The sequence below is a fragment of the Rhineura floridana genome, chromosome 4, assembly GCF_030035675.1.
Source record: "Rhineura floridana isolate rRhiFlo1 chromosome 4, rRhiFlo1.hap2, whole genome shotgun sequence".
NCBI lineage: Eukaryota > Metazoa > Chordata > Lepidosauria > Squamata > Rhineuridae > Rhineura > Rhineura floridana.
In genome coordinates, this window is record NC_084483.1 from 208,742,876 (window position 1) to 208,760,391 (window position 17,516).

The window sequence follows — 17,516 nt, forward strand, 5'->3', positions numbered from 1 at the left end:
GAGCTGCCATGCCCCCCTTCCCTGGCCCAGCAGAGAACGGACACACAGCAAGTGGAACTATAAGACAATCTCATCTTTTTGGTCAAAGGTTAAAAGGGATACAAACACAGGAACATAAGAAGAGCGCTGCAGCAGCTGGATCGAGCCAGTGGCCTTTCTAGTCCAGCCTCCTGTTCTCACAGTGGCCAACCAGATGCCCAAATGGGAAGCCCACAAGCAGGACCTGAGCGCAACAGCACTTGTGCTCCCCACTTGAGATTCCCACCAGCTGCTGTGTTCAGTGGCATGCTGTCTCCAACAGCGGAGGTAGAACATAGCTATCGTGGCTAGTAGCCATGGATTGCCCTATCCTCCATGAGACAGCCTTTTCCTCCATGAAAATTGCAATGTTTATAATTTTTAGAAGCCCGTTATTTCAATATCGACACAGGAAGCTGATTTATACAGTGTGAGACCATTGGTCTTTTTAGCCCAGTACTGTCTACTCTGACTCGCAGCTGCTGTGTCCCTCCCACTGCAAGTCCAGAGCAGCTGGTTATTGAGCTTTCATCCTGGTTTGCTTGTGCAAAGTACATGCAGAGGTTAGAATATGTCCACTCTTCATTCAAGGGTGTCTGCGGGGGACGCTTTCCCCCCTGGAATTCTATATGTTATGGTGGGTGGAGTGAGTTGCCAATAGTAACAATTCACATACCTTGCCCCCCTCCCGAAATACTGCTGCAGACATTCTTGTCTTCGTTGAGCATTCATTCTTTTTTGTTTATGGGGAGATTATATGGCAGCGAGTGTTTCTCTTGCATTCATCCTGATTTACATGCAAGGTGTTTACACGTCTTCCTGTTAGTCATTCATTCATCCCATATTTTTCAATGCATTTCCCTGTCACTTTCCTCACTGTAAAAAGTCTGCTTATTTTTTAAAGTGGAGTTGTTGTGCTAGGGTGACAGGTCCTGTTATTCCACTTTAACTGTGCAAACCTATCATTCTGTTATGTGCTTGAAGCCCTCCCATAAAACAGCGAGTGCCTCTGGATGCACCCCCAGCCCTGCTGCCGTGGAACCTTTTCACAGTGGAGAGTCAAGCTGGAATCTTTTGCATGCAAACCTGGTGCTCAGTGGAGCTTTGTCCCATCCCCAGATAAATGGATTGGACTTTAAAAGAATCTTAAAAACTCTCCAATACAGATTAGGGTTGCCAGGTTCAGGGCCTGAGACTGATCCTGTATCTTTAGGAGAAGAGAAAGCCAGCCAAGTGCAGGTGTTCTCTGCAACTCTGTAAAGGGAAAAACCACAAGGTGGAATTCTCCCTTCCCCTTGCACAACAGTAGCAACCAGATGGAACCGATCCCTGGACTGGACCATCTCTGCGTCTCTCTGGAGACTGAAAAAGACCGAGGGCACATTCCAATGAGAAGCTCTTCTGTGCCAGTTCCACTGAAAGGACCAGGAGCTGCACATGAGCTCAAGAGATCTGATGCACTGCTCCAGTGGGGCTTACGCAGGACACCTTCCCACTGGAAGGTGCTTTTAAATCACTTTCTTCTGCTATGGCAACTTCCTCAGCCCCCCCCCCCCAAAAAAAAACCACGCACAGCAGCAAATGCCAGTGCAGGGATGGAGGGAGGGATTGAGAAAGTAGTACCAGTTTCCACAGCCAAAGCTGTTTCTACTCTGCTGCGGAGAAGATAATCCCGTCTCCAAATCCTGTTCTCCTGAAAGTCATGCCCTGTTCCTTCAGCTCTTAGCAGCCAGCACTTCAAATCCCATGGTCTTGCCTGCTTGGTACAAAAGCCAAGTGTGGCCAGAAGGCGTGCAGGCTGAGGCTGTGTGTGTGTGTGCTCTCTCCCTAATTTGTACCAAATGTGCCCCATTAATATCCTCTGCTCCCCCCCCCCCCGGTAAACAAGAGGTTGCATCACCAGAGGCTCAGGGCCGGGTGGATTCTAATATCTGCAGTGATGACTACTTTATTATTATTTGGGTAGGTTTGGCTTTCATCCCGCACTGCCAAGGCCTTGTTCTGGGAAGGGGCAGAACATTTTTTTTAACTCTCTTGGTTAACAGAAAGGGGGGGGAGGGTTGTGTAAGCCTGATGTTCCTTTTGCATTTGGCTTTTGGCTGTGCAGAGTCAGATTCTGAGTGTGGCTTCGTGGTGGTGTGACTGGAGTGAGAGAAGCCGAAATGGCCAGGCTGAAGTTGTGTTTCCCACCGTGGGTCTTAAACCACAGCCCATTCCAGGCTTTGAGCCTTGTATAGCCCACAATGAGCTGGATACCCCACCCATGCCCTTGGCCTGTGGGTGTCCCCCTTTCTGCCTCCTCTCTTGTCATGCTGAGATCCCGGCCAGCTGTTAAAGATGCAACAGTGGTTGCCTAGCAACTGCATCCCTCCCTCCCAGTTACTCCCAGTTTGGGAAAAAAACAACATCGTCCCAGAGTGCAGGACACAGAACAATGGGCTCAAGTTGCAGGAAGCCAGATTTCGACTGGAAAACTTCCTAACTGTTAGAGCGGTACGACAATGGGACCAATTACTTAGGGAGGTGGTGGGCTCTCCGACACTGGAGGCATGCAAGAGGCAGCTGGACAGCCATTTGTTGGGAATGCTTTAATTTGGATCCCGCAGGGGGTTGGACTTGATGGCCTTATAGGCCCCTCCCAACTGTACTGTTCTACGATTCTATGAACGCCAAACTAGTCCAGCATTCTGTTCTCACAGTGGCCTCTTGGGCCCATAACGCTGAACATACTGCAAGGTGGACCTTTATGGTTCAGATTTTTAGGGTATAGTTTTGTGTGATATTTTTACGTAGTGTACATGTGTGATGAAGTGTGCAATTTATCCTTGGTTGGTTTTATTTATACATTTCCATGTTTGATTGGCATCTGTGTTTATCCTTTGCAAACCACCTTTGTCTAAATATTGCTTGTGCGTGGGGTGCAGGATGGGGGTGGAGGAAGCAAGGTATAAAAATCAACATAAAAATAGCCTCAGGGTGTAGCCTCTGGAATTATGTCCTAGAAGTAGGTGTGGTGTTGTCTCACCATGACAAGAGTGACTCTGGGCCTCCTGGTGCTTGAGACACGAAATCCAAATGGCTCCACCCTTTACACTAACTGGCATAGGCCACAATCAACCAGAGTGCCCCCCCATGTGCAAGCCTTGATAAAATGAGCCACTCTTGAGGGCAGTTTCAGGGGTGCAGGGCAGGCTGAGTGGTGCATATAGCATGGTTCTCCACCCAACAGAGAGGAATGGCTGGAGGGCTCAAGGGGAATTGGCAAACAACTTGGCATCACTGCCCCCAATACACCCCCACCATGCACCGCCTGAGGTGGCAGTCTCACTCTGCCCAGTGCCCAATGGTAGCCCAGGGCAAGGCCTACCTCCAGCCCAAAGGCTTTTCCAAATCAGGCTGGCAGAAAACCTGGATTCCCTGCAAGATCTATGAGAAAATCAATCCAATGCCACAGGGTGGAATTAATGCTACAGCTGTTGCTACACTGTTGTGCCTCTCCTCTTGGTTAGGGTTGCCAGGTTCATGGCCTGAGACTGATGCTGTATCTTTAGGAGAAGAGAAAGTCAGCCAAGAGCAGGTGTTCTTGCAACAGTGTAATGAGAAAAACCTCAAGGAGGAATTCTCCCTTCCCCCTGCACAACTTTTAAAGATACACAAGACTTCTTTGAAGCAGGGCCTGGCAACTCTTTGCCTGATATATGCACTCATTCTGCTTTACCAGCTCTCTGCATGGTTTCCAAAACCTTTACAACCTCTTTGCCCAGAATATTGTCTCTCCTCAGCCAGAGGGGCAGCAGCACAAATATTCAACAGGTGCAGCCCTCCCACTTCACTGTGTTTTTCAAAATGCTGGGGAAAGCAGCACATATGGAATTTCTGCCTGTTACACAGCTGTGAGGAGACCAAGAAAAGGTGGAAGCCTAATGGCAAAGGGCTGTGCCTTCCAGCCCAACCCTCCAAAGTGGCTGTGCCGGACCAAGAAGGTGTTAATACCTCCACTGTCGGAGTCAGGATGCCTTTGACACTATAAAAATGACCCCTGAAAGGATGCTGAAGCTCAGTTATTAAATCATAGAAGTGTTGTACACTGCATCCTGGACAGGGCTGCCAAAGACATTTTGATTCTCCTGGGGTGGAAAATGGCACCAGATGACAAAGGCTCAACCACTAGTGATGGCCACCAACTTGGGTTAAAAGGGAATTAGACAATTTAGACACATTCATGGGGGATGAGGCTATCAGTGACTAGTAGCCATGATGGCGTTGTTTCACCTCCACTAGACTACAGTTCTCATCAGCCCCAGCATCAAATGGCCATGCTGGCTGGGGCCAGTGGGAGTTGCCAATGTCCAGAATATCTGGAGGACACTTGGACAGAGAAGGCTGATGTAAAGAAAAAGAAGATCCCAGGATGGTTTTCCAGCATCTCGTCAAGTTTGGCCCCCATTTAATTGGTCAAGTTTAGTTAGTTTGGACCCAGTTAAAATCATGGAAGATAAGGCTACTAGCCATGATGGCTATGTTCGGCCTTCATGTTGGAAGCAGCATGCCTTTGAATACCAGTTGCTGGGAATTACAGGTGAGGAGAGTATTCCTGCGCGCAGCTCCTGCTTGTGGGCTTTCCTTTAGGGCATCTGATTGGCCACTGTGGGAACAGGAGGCTGGACTAGACAGATCCTTGGCCTGGTCCATGTTCTTGCCGGGATGTTTTACGAAAGCAGATCTGATTTCCGCCTCTCTCTATGTTAAACAACTTCTTGTTGTCTTCTCCTTTCTGTGGGTTGGCTGAACTGGCCTCCCTTTTCACGTTGACCTCCTTTTTTGAAATACTTGATATTTTCCCCCCTAGACTAAGCATGCCCAGTTCCCTCAGCCTGCCCTTACACAATTTCTGTTCAGTTCTCTGAAAACATCCTTCTGGAACACGTTGATACTCCAGCTTCTGAGAAGGCCAGCAGCTGCTGCTTGCCGTAGATCTGTCTCCTGTCTGGCTCTGCTTGGAGGTGGAGCCTTTTCATCTGCAAGATCCCAGGCTTGAGACTGTCTTTGACCTGTGCCAGGAGGCTAGTATTCTTTCTTTCTTTCTTTATTGCATTTTTATACCGCCCCATAGCCGAAGCTCTCTGGGCGGTTTACAACAATTAAACAATTAGTAGGTCCTGACATCTCTAAAAATGTTTGGGGAAAGAGACCATAGCTTCGGGATGGAGCATAGAATCATAGAACAGTAGAGTTGGAAGGGGCCTATAAGGCCGTCAAGTCCAACCCCCTGCTCAATGCAGGAATCCAAATCAAAGCATTCCCGACAGATGGCTGTCCAGCTGCCTCTTGAAGGCCTCCAGTGTCGGAGAGCCCACTACCTCTCTAGGTCATTGGTTCCATTGTCGTATGGCTCTAACAGTTAGGAAGTTTTTCCTGATGTCCAGTCGAAATCTGGCTTCCTGCAACTTGAGCCCATTATTCTGTGTCCTGCACTCTGGGACGATCGAGAAGAGATCCCAACCCTCCTCTGTGTGACAACCTTTCACGTACTTGAAGAGTGTATATCATATCTCCCCTCAGTCTTCTCTTCTCCAGGCTAAACATGCCCAGTTCTTTCAGTCTCTCCTCATAGGGCTTTGTTTCCAGTCCCCTGATCATCTTTGTTGCCCTCCTCTGAACCCGTTCCAGTTTGTCTCCATCCTTCTTGAAGTGCGGAGACCAGAACTGGACACAGTATTCAAGATGAGGCTTAACAAGTGCTGAATAGAGGGGAACTAGTACTTCACGCGATTTGGAAACTATACTTCTGTTAATGCAGCCTAATACAGCATTTGCCTTTTTTGCAGCCACATCACACTGTTGGCTCATATTCAGCTTGTGATCAACGACAATTCCAAGATCCTTCTCACATGTCGTACTGCTGAGCCAAGTATCCCCCATCTTATAACTGTGCATTTGATTTCTTTTTCCTAAGTGTAGAACTTTGCATTTATCCCTGTTGAATTTCATTCTGTTGTTTTCAGCTCAATGCTCCAGCCTATCAAGGTCCCCTTGAATTTTGTTTCTGTCTTCCACGGTATTAGCTATGCCCCCCAACTTTGTATCATCTGCAAATTTGATAAGCATGCTTTGTACCTCCTCATCCAAGTCGTTAATAAAAATATTAAAGAGCACTGGGCCCAGGACCGAGCCCTGTGGTACCCCACTAGTTACTTCCGCCCAATTTGAGAAGGAATCATTGATAAGCACTCTTTGAGTACGATTCTGGAGCCAACTGTGGATCCATCTGATAGCTGTTTCATCCAGCTCACATTTAACTAGCTTGCTAATCAGAATATCATGGGGCACTTTGTCAAAAGCTTTGCTGAAGTCCAGATATATTATGTCCACAGCATTCGCACAGTTTACAAGGGAGGTTACCCGATCAAAAAATGAGATGAGATTAGTTTGGCAGGATTTGTTCTTCATAAATCCATGTTGGCTCCTAGTAATCACTGCATTGCTTTCAAGGTGCTTACAGATTGACTGCATGCCTTAGTTACATCCCGTTTAGACTACTGTAACGCGCTCTACGTGGGGCTGCCTTTGAAGACTGTTCGGAAACTTAAACTGGCACAAAGAGCTGCAGCCAGAGGATTAACAGGGGCTGGTCACAGGGACCCTTGTTACAACAGCTCCACTGGCTGCCAGTTTGTTTCCGGTCACAATTCAGAGTGCTGGTTTTGTCCTTTAAAGCCCTATACGGCCCAGGTCCAGGCTATTTGTCAGACTGTATCTCCCTATACGAGCCTCCCCGGCCCTGAGATCTTCAGGAGAGGCCCTTCTCTCAGTCCCAACACCCTCACAAGTGCGATTGGTGGGGATGCGAGATAGGGCCTTCTCGGTGGCTGCTCCTAGGTTCTGGAACTCCCTTCCTAGGGAGGCATGAATGGCCCCCTCCTTGCCATCCTTCCGTCGGCAAGTAAAGACTTTTTTATTCCGACAGGTTTTTGGGATAGAAGGTGTTTAGGATTGAGCTTTACAAGGCTTGTTTTATTGTTTTATATTATTATCTGTATTATTTTAAATTGGTTTTAGATTTTTAAGTGCCTTTTACGGTTTTAAGGTTGTGCATACTTTAACTGTATTTTAATTGTATGTTTTTCTATGTTTTTAACTACATGTAGTTCTATCTGTAAGCCGCTCTGAGTTCCAGGCTGGAAAAAGGGCGGGGTAAAAATAAAGTTTCAATTCAATTCAATTCATAATCTGCTCCAGAATTTTTCCAGGGATTGATGTTAGGCTGACTGGTCTGTAGTTCCCTGGTTCCTCCTTCTTGTCTTTTTTGAAGATAGGGACAACATGAGCCCTCCTCCAGTCCTCCGGCACTTCACCAGTCCTCCATGATTTCGCAAAGATAATAGACAGGAGTTCTGAGAGTTCTTCAGCCAGTTCCTTCAAAACTCTAGGATGCAGTTCATCGGGCCCTGGAGATTTGGACTCGTTCAAAGTGATTAGGTATTCCTTGACCATTTGTCTATCAGTCTCAAGCTCCAATCCTGCCCCTTCCACTTCGTGTTTCCTAGCAGGGTCATAGGCCCTTTTTTGGGAGAAGACTGAGCCAAAGTAGGAACTGAGCACTTCTGCCTTTTCTTTGTCATCTGTTATGATTTTGCCATCCTCATTGAGTAGCTGTGCCACCATTTCTTTTCTCTGTCTTTTACTATGCATGTACCTAAAGAAAGCTTTTTTGTTGCTTTCAGCATCCCTAGCTAGCCTGAGCTCATTCTCAGCTTTAGCCTTCCTGACACCATCCTGGCAATTCCGTAATACCTGCCTGTACTCTTCCCTTGTAGCCTGGCCTTCTTTCTGCTTCCTGTATGTGTCCTTTTGTGTTTTCATGTCATCTCTAAGCTTTTTGTGAAGCCACATTGGCTTCTTCTGCTGTTTCCCCCCTTTTTTCCTTGTTGGAATTGCTTGCCATTGCGCTTTTAGAATTTCCTTTTTTAGAAACTCCTGCATGCAGAAGGCCCCAAGTCCAACCTCCCAGAAGAAGACTGCTCCCTGCCTGAGACTCCAGAGCCCTTCTGCCTGCAGTAAGAGATAATCTTGGAGTAGCTGAATCCATAATCTGATTCAGAATAAGACAGTGCCATGTTCAAATTCGGCTCTGCAGTAATGAAGTTTAGGAACATTCTTACTCTTAAAATGAAATCTGGTAACCCAATGGGTTACCCTGCGCAACCCCCCCCCCCGATCCCCTAGTTCTGCACCATGTACTTCTGCAGAGGCTTTGCAAGTTGAAGCCACAGGGAACCAAGATAATGTAACCTTCACCTATGGTCCAACCTTGAGACTCCAGCAGTGAAGGAGCCTCATTTCTCTGGGGTCTCAATTGCAGATGATAATACTGTGGTTACAGTCACATGGAGGCAACCACTGGTTGATGTGGATCATGAATAGGGGTGGACAAATCTGTCCATTTTGGTTCCTCTCGGATTCACATTTTTCCAGTCTTTGGACTCCGCCTTTCCACATCAGTTTGTGAATTTTTTTCCTAAGTCCTCATGAAAATCCATCAGCATTTTGATGTGAATTTCTGCTAATATATACATGCCTGTATTCAGTTTTGCTTAATATACATATGTTTGCAAGTTTCTCTAACATAATGTGTTTTTGCACATATTGCTTGAGTGGAGAACTGTATTGCAAAATTCAGAAAAGGGCACATCTGGGAAGACAGCTATGTTTTGGTTCTTGTAATTTGTTTGGGAAGTGTGAATTATGTGGATTTGCCTTTAAATGCAAACTAAATTAAAGTTCTTCCTCATCCCTAAACATCAAGTGTTTTATATATATATTTGAAAATATTTAAGAATGATAAATAGGTGGGTAACAGCTGAATAACTGAAGTGGCCATCAGGTTCAAAAGGGCTTAGCACGGCCCTGTTTGGGATCATCTCTTAAAGTTCTCTTGCCCTTCAATCTTTGCTTCTTTGCTGGGCTAGTAACTGGCGGCTTCCAGGTTCCTGCCAGGATTCTGCTCCAGAACGCCTACAAGCCTCATCTGGAGTCAATTATAACGTGGAGAGCACAGCCTTGGCCCCAAATTGCCAATCCAGAAAGCAAACCTGATTGTTAAGCACTTAAAAGGGGGGAGCGGAGAGGATGGACACATAACCCAGCAGTCTGAGCCTTTTTAAAGAACATGAACATTTTAGACAACTGGGCAGATAAACCCCAAAGAAAACTTTGCACCCAAAGAGCCAGGAACAAGAGCTAAAAAAAAAAGTTGCCCCAAAACTCTTTTAGAAAGTTAGGCTGCAGACAAAATAATGGTGCTCTTCTCATGGATTGTTTAAATATATATATATTTAGAAACATTTCTGAACTGCTCAGTGTTTAGAAATCTCTAAGCAGTATGCAGAACAACAAAACGGAACAATTAAAAACATTACAGTATGATAAAAACAATACTATTTAATATCTACATGAAACCACTGGGAGAGGTTATCCGGAGTTTTGGGGTTCGGTGTCACCAATATGCGGATGACACCCAACTCTATTCCTCCTTTCCACCTAATGAAACCAAGGAAGCTGTCCAGGTCCTAAACCGCTGCCTGGTATCGTGATGGACTGGATGGGGACGAACAAGTTGAAACTAAATCCTGACAAGACAGAGGTGCTTCTTGTCAGTCGGAGGGCGGATCAGGGATCAGGGATTCAACTTGTGCTGGACGGAGTTACACTCCCCCTGAAATCTCAAATTCGCAGCTTGGGAGTACTCCTGGACTCGACTTTGAGCTTGGAGGCGCAGGTCTCTGCTGTGGCCGGGAGTGCCTTCGCTCAACTAAGATTAGTGCGCCAGCTGTGCCCGTTCCTTGACCTGTCAGACTTGACTATGGTAACACATGCCTTAGTTACATCCCGATTAGACTACTGTAACGCGCTCTACGTAGGGCTGCCCTTGAAGACTGCTCGGAAATGTAAATTGGTACAAAGAGCGGCAGCCAGAATGTTAACTGGAGCTGGGTTCAAAGAACATACTACTCCTTTGCTATACCAGCTCCACTGGCTGCCAATCTGTTTCCGGGCACAATTCAAAGCGCTGGTTTTGACCTATAAAGCCTTATACGGCTTAGGTCCAGGCTATCTGTTAGACCGTGTCTCCCTCTATGAACCTGTCCGGATTTTAAGATCATCCGGTGAGGCCCTTCTTACTATTCCATCTTTCTCGCAAGTTCTTCTTGCTGAGACACAGAATAGGGCCTTTTCGATGGCTGCCCCTAGATTGTGGAATTCCCTCCCTAGCGAGGTTCAGTTGGCTTCCTCGCTATCATCCTTTCGCGCCCAGGTGAAGACTGTTTTATTTAGGCGGGCTTTTAACTGAAAATGTTATAGTTTTAATCTATTTTGATTTAATCTATTTTTAATTGTTTTTAACGTGTATATTGGTTGTTCTGATTGTTTATTGTTTTAATTGTGAGCCGCCCTGAGTTCCTCGGAAGAAGGGCAGGGTATAAGTATTTTAAATAAATAAATAAATAAATAAAAATTTCATGGTTGGTTTTAGTTGTGTTTTGCCATCCTGAGTAGTGCGGAAACACCAGAAGAGCAGGATATACATTTTTGCATGAATAAATAACAAACGAGACAAAATGCAATAAATGGAAATAATGTGTCAGGGAGACATTGAAGATCAGGTGTGCCTGGCTTCAGTGTGTGCAATTGACAGACAAAAGAAAGCACGTTATTTGCACAGCACACAAACTAGGGCATTCTCTCCCACAAGGAGTGGTGAAGGCTATGGCTTCAAAAGAGGATCAGACAAAATCTTGGAGGATAAGGCTATCAGTGGCTACTAGCCATTTTGGTTATGCTGCCAGGCATCTGGTTGGCCACTGTGAGAATAGAATGCTGGACTAGATGAGCTCCCTTTGGCCTGATTCAGCAGCAGCCGGGCTTTTCTTAGGTACTTATGACAGCATGCCTCGTAGGTTCTAGGCACATGTCCAGCGAAACATGTTCAGTGTGGGGGCCACAGATAGTGGGTGTGATTGATCTGGCTTGCATCTCCACGCATTCGCAGAACATGCGAAGGGATTAAAGAGATGGGGCATTCCCAAAAGGTGCTTCGACATAGTTTCAGTGAGTCTGCAGTGGAAGGGAGTTCCATCATTGGGGAACAGCCACCACAAGTACCTCCCTTTATGCCCTTGCTGATGGCACAGGTGGCATCATTACGAGGGAGCCCTTGGTGGATCTCAGATACTGCAACGGGATACAAAAACAGAGGCAGCCTCTAAGTTAGACTTGTCCAACCTGGTCCTCTCCAGCTGTTTTGGATGACAACCCAGCTCTGGAGGGGACCAGGTTGGAGAAGATTGCTCTAAGGTATGTTGGGGCTCTGCCATCCTCCCCCATCTCTTGGGCATAGAGATGTGCATTGAGAGAGCTCTGCTTTGTTTTGTGCCTTCAGATGTCTCCTTCCTCTGCTTTCCAGTGTCCAGGCCTCAGAGGTCTCCTGAAGACCTGAAGGTGCTAACAGGGAACGTCAACCGGTTAAATGAAAGCGTCTGGGACCTTCAGCTGAAGGTCATACAGCAGCCGTCCAAAGGAGACTTCGTGGACCATATCTGGCGCCTGCAAGACGTCCTCCAGAACCACTCCGACAGCCTCCTGCTGATGACTAGCTCCCTTCAGAAACTGGAAGGGGCTCTTGGGAGCTTGCAGGCCCAGGCGGCTCAGACAGACCGGGCTATCTCTGGCTTGCAGGAGAACTTGAACCAGCAGAGCGACGTGGCGCAAATGGAGATATACAAGCTCTCAGTAGAGGGGAACAACAGCCGTCTCTTGCTGAAGCACCATGAGGGTTTGCTAAGGGAGCTGGCATCCCACGTAGAGAACTTGAGTGACCAGCTGACCATGGTGAGTGGGGACGTGGGCAACATGAACCGGACCTTGTCCTATGACGTGGGCATCCATCACACTCGCATTCAGGACTTGCAAGTCCTGCTCAGCAATGCCACTGAGGATGCCCGGCAGATGCGCCTCGTCCACATCACCATGGAACAGCAGCTGAAGCACGAGTTGGCCATCCTGAACAACGTGACCGAAGACCTGCGGCTGAAGGACTGGGAGCACTCCATTGCCTTGAGGGACATCTCAGTCGTACAAGGTAGGGGAGGGCAACAAAGTCTGTGATCATGGAGTCATAGAATCATAGAACAGTAGAGTTGGAAGGGACCTGTAAGGCCATCAAGTCCATCCCCCTGATCAATGCAGGAATCCAAATCAAAGCATTCCCGACAGATGGCTGCCCAGCTGCCTCTTGAAGGCCTCCAGTGTCGGAGAGCCCACTACCTCTCTAGGTCATTGGTTCCATTGTCGTATGGCTCTAACAGTTAGGCAGTTTTTCCTGATGTCCAGTCGAAATCTGGCTTCCTGCAACTTGAGCCCATTATTCCATGTCCTGCACTCTGGGACAATCGAGAAGAGATCCTGGCCCTCCTCTGTGTGGCAACCTTTCACGTACTTGAAGAGGGATTTTATATCTCCCCTATGATCATTGGAGCATAGAAAGCTGCCTTATATCAAATCAGACCATTCGTCCATCTAGTTTAGTATTGTCTACACTGACTGGCAGCGGCTGTCCAGGATTTCAGACAGGGAGTCTCTCCCAGCCCTACCTGGAGACACTAGGGATTGAACCTGGGACCTTCTGCATGCCAAGTAGGTGCTCTGCCACTGAGCTACGGCCAGAGCTTGGAAAAGTTACTTTTTTGAACTACATCTCCCATCAGCCTGATCCAGTGGCCTTGCTGGCTGGGGCTGATGGGAGTTGTAGTTCAAAAAAGTAACTTTTCCAAGCTCTGGCTACGGCCTTTCCCCAGTCATTGTGAATTTGATTCATTTTAGTATATACATTCCTTATTTATTTATTTACTTATTAAATTTATATCCCACCCTTCCTCCCAGAAGGAGCCCAGACTACAGTCCCAGAGAGGTGGGGTGAATCTGTCAGTCTTGGTTTCTCTCAGTTTCTCATGTTTCTAGCCTTAAGTTTTCTCCACATTTCCACATCATTATGCTTTTTTTTTTTTAAAAAGTCCTCTTGAAAATTCATCAGCATTTGCCTCTTGATGTGCATATACATCTTTTTGCAAAGCATATGTTCCCTAATATTTACACTTTCCCTAATATAATGCAGTTTTGTGTGTTATTTCTCAGGAAATATGCATTTTATGCACTCTTTAGCAGAGCTTGGAAAAGTTACTTTTTGGAACTACAACTCCCATCAGCCCCAGCCAGCTGATGGGAGTTGTAGTTCAAAAAAGTAACTTTTCCAAGCTCTGCTCTGTAGCTTAGTATATGCACTTTTGTACACCTTACTTGGCTGGAAAACTGCACTGCAAAATTCAGAGAAATGCAAATTTTGAAGAATGGTTCTCATTCAGTTCACGTAATGTTTCAGAAAGTGCAAACCAGGTAGGTTCATCTTAAAATGTGAATTGAATCGAATTCTTTCCGCATCTGTAGTCACAGCAACTTAAAAGCACTGGTTGACAGAGTCTGAATGGAGAAGATCCTTGTTCCTCATTTATTTATTCATTATTTACTGTATTTTTATACTCTTCCCCTGAGCTAAAAAGGCTCTCTGAGCAACTTACAAAAATCAAGATGAGCCCTGCCCTCAGACTCAGACGATCTTAAAATACATGACACACAAGGAAAACAGTATGGGAGGGAGGAGGAAAAGCAAGCTCAAGCACAGCTTTTTAAGTTACAGTTGTTATAATATAGTTAGGAGCAGCAACTCATAGATGTCAGTGGCAGCTCCGGGCACCTTGCCCTTGATGAAGAACAGACCCTCCCCTGAAGCACTCCTCCCATCCCCTGCAGATCAGCTCTGGGAGCAGAAAAGATTACCATCTCCAGATCACGAGGAGAGAGCAGCTCCTCCCTGTTTGAGTTTAACAAGCCTTGCTGAAGCAGAGCCAGCATGGCTTCTGCAAGGGAAAGTCCTGTCTCAGTAACCTATTAGAATTCTTTGAGAGTGTCAACAAGCATATAGATAGAGGTGATCCAGTGGACATAGTGTACTTAGACTTTCAAAAAGCGTTTGACAAGGTACCTCACCAAAGACTTCTGAGGAAGCTTAGCAGTCATGGAATAAGAGGAGAGGTCCTCTTGTGGATAAGAAATTGGTTAAGAAGCAGAAAGCAGAGAGTAGGAATAAACGGACAGTTCTCCCAATGGAGGGCTGTAGAAAGTGGAGTCCCTCAAGGATCGGTATTGGGACCTGTACTTTTCAACTTGTTCATTAATGACCTAGAATTAGGAGTGAGCAGTGAAGTGGCCAAGTTTGCTGATGACACTAAATTGTTCAGGGTTGTTAAAACAAAAAGAGATTGCGAAGAGCTCCAAAAAGACCTCTCCAAACTGAGTGAATGGGCGGGAAAATGGCAAATGCAATTCAATATAAACAAGTGTAAAATTATGCATATTGGAGCAAAAAATCTTAATTTCACATATACGCTCATGGGGTCTGAACTGGCAGTGTCCGACCAGGAGAGAGACCTCGGGGTTGTAGTGGACAGCACGATGAAAATGTCGACCCAGTGTGCGGCAGCTGTGAAAAAGGCAAATTCCATGCTAGCGATAATTAGGAAAGGTATTGAAAATAAAACAACCGATATCATAATGCCGTTGTATAAATCTATGGTGCGGCCGCATTTGGAATACTGTGTACAGTTCTGGTCGCCTCATCTCAAAAAGGATATTATAGAGTTGGAGAAGGTTCAGAAGAGGGCAACCAGAATGATCAAGGGGATGGAGCGACTCCCTTACGAGGGAAGGTTGCAGCATTTGGGGCTTTTTAGTTTAGAGAAAAGGCGGGTCAGAGGAGACATGATAGAAGTGTATAAAATTATGCATGGCATTGAGAAAGTGGATAGAGAAAAGTTCTTCTCCCTCTCTCATAATACTAGAACTCGTGGACATTCAAAGAAGCTGAATGTTGGAAGATTCAGGACAGACAAAAGGAAGTACTTCTTTACTCAGCGCATAGTTAAACTATGGAATTTTCTCCCACAAGATGCAGTAATGGCCACCAGCTTGGACGGCTTTAAAAGAAGATTAGACCAATTCATGGAGGACAGGGCTATCAATGGCTACTAGCCATGATGGCTGTGCTCTGCCACCCTAGTCAGAGGCAGCATGCTTCTGAAAACCAGTTGCCGGAAGCCTCAGGAGGGGAGAGTGTTCTTGCACTCGGGTCCTGCTTGCGGGCTTCCCCCAGGCACCTGGTTGGCCACTGTGAGAACAGGATGCTGGACTAGATGGGCCACTGGCCTGATCCAGCAGGCTCTTCTTATGTTCTTATGTTCTTATGAGTCTTGATGGAATCTAAGTCTTGTGCAGAATAAGTCTTGTGGGGTTATGCTCACTATATCAATGCTCTCCTCTAAGACCAAGCACTCCAGTTCTCCCATCTTGGTTCGGAGGCTCCTAGCATTAGCGTACAGGCACTTGTAAGCAGTGTCTCTCTTCAAGTGTCTTTGGCACTTGTGGTTAGGCCTGTGGTAATTTTGCTCTTCTGAATTTATATCCTGTGCCCCTGCTCTCACAATGCCTACTTCTAGGCCTACCCCTTTTAACATTTCATCATTTCTTTGGTTTTTATCCCAGGGGGGAGGTTTATTCCGAACCGGACCTTTCTCAGCTCCTGTCGGGTTTCCCCCCTCAGTCAGTTTAAAAGCTGCTCTGCCACCTTTTTAATTTTAAGTGCCAGCAGTCTGGTTCCATTCTGGTTCAAGTGGAGCCCGTCCCTTTTGTACAGGCCCGGCTTGTCCCAAAATGTTCCCCAGTGCCTAACAAATCCAAACCCTTCCACCCGACACCATCGTCTCATCCATGCATTGCGACTGCGAAGCTGGGCCTGTCTGGCTGGTCCTGCATGTGGAACCTGTAGCATTTCAGAGAAAGCCACCTTGGAGGTCCTGCCTTTCAGCATCCTACCTAGCAACCTAAATTTTGCTTCCAGGACCTCACGGCTGCATTTCCCCATGTCGTTGGTGCCAACGTGCACCACGACCACTGACTCCTTCCCAGCACTGTCTACCAAACTATCTAAACGACGGGCGATATCCGCAACCTTCGCACCAGGCAGGCAAAACACCTTGCGGTCTACACGCCCATCACACACCCCACTGTCTATGTTCCTAATGATTGAATCACCCACTACAAGGATCCCTCCACCCCCTGGAGATATATCCTCGGCACGAGAGGATAGCTGCTCATCCCCCAAGGAATGGGTCCCTTCTAAGGGATCGTTTCCCTCTTCCTCAGCTGGATGCTCTCCTTCCCCGAGACCATCGTTCTCCATGATAGCAGGAGAGCTATCATTGTTGGAGTGGGACACAGCTATAACGTCCCTCCTCCACACACCTCTCTGCCTCTCTCAGCTTTTCCAGGTCTGCCACCTTGGCCTCAAGGAAATGAAGTCATTCCCGGAGAGCCAGGAGCTCATTGCACCGAGAGCACACCCACGACTTCTGTCCAACAGGCAGATAGTCGTACATGCTGCAGGCGGTGCAAAACACTGGAAAGCCCCCACACCCCTGCTGGCTTCTTACCTGCATAGTTTTGTTTAAGGTTTATTACATCAATGGGTTGGAGACTGCGGTTTAGTTGAGGTCAGGGAACAGACGGGCAGAGTGGGGGGCCCTGGCCTCCTCGCCCTGCTGCCGAACTCGCTCTGCTGCTTAACTCGCCTTGACGCTTCATCAGCTGGGGCTCCCTCTAGCTCGTGGAGAATGTGTCTCTTTGCTCAGTGTCAGGAACCACGGGAATGACTTCTCCTGGAAATTGTTCTGAGTGGGGGCTGTGAAATTGGGTGAAACCATTCGCACATTCAGAGTGAGGGCAGGAAGGAATGCCCCATCCTGATATGGCACTGTGACATCATCATGCAGCCAAATCTGACTGGCTACGTGGCACCGTCAGGAAACTTTTTTTCTTTTCAAAAGGACATTATTGCCCTCACTCTGATCAGCTTCTGTGACATTTCCATATAGCCATAAGAACATAAAAACCTAAGAAGAGCCTTACTGGATCAGGCCAGCTGCTCTTCTACCCAGCATGCTTTTCTCCCAGTGCACAACCAGAAGCTCATTATGGGAATTATCACGGAATTGCAGGGATGGCGTCAGGAAGGCTAAAGCTGAGAATGAGCTCAGGCTAGCTAGGGATGCTAAAAAGCAACAAAAAAGCTTTCTTTAGGTACATGCATAGTAAAAGACAGAGAAAAGAAATGGTGGCACAGCTACTTAATGAGGATGGCAAAATGATAACAGATGACAAAGAAAAGGCAGAAGTGCTCAGTTCCTACTTTGGCTCAGTCTTCTCCCAAAAAAGGGCCTATGACCCTCCTAGGAAACACGAAGTGGAAGGGGCAGGATTGGAGCTTGAGACTGATAGACAAATGGTCAAGGAATACCTAATCACTTTGAACGAGTCCAAATCTCTAGGGCCCG

General features: G+C 46.8%; 1 protein-coding gene across 1 annotated transcript in view; it reads left to right on the forward strand.

Moving 5' to 3' along the window:
* The window catches only part of SCARA5 (scavenger receptor class A member 5), a 123,967-nt gene that overhangs the window by 62,619 nt on the left and 43,832 nt on the right, over positions 1–17,516 (forward strand). The window contains 1 exon segment of the mRNA XM_061626142.1: positions 11,483–12,157. Coding sequence (XP_061482126.1) covers positions 11,483–12,157 — 675 coding nt within the window.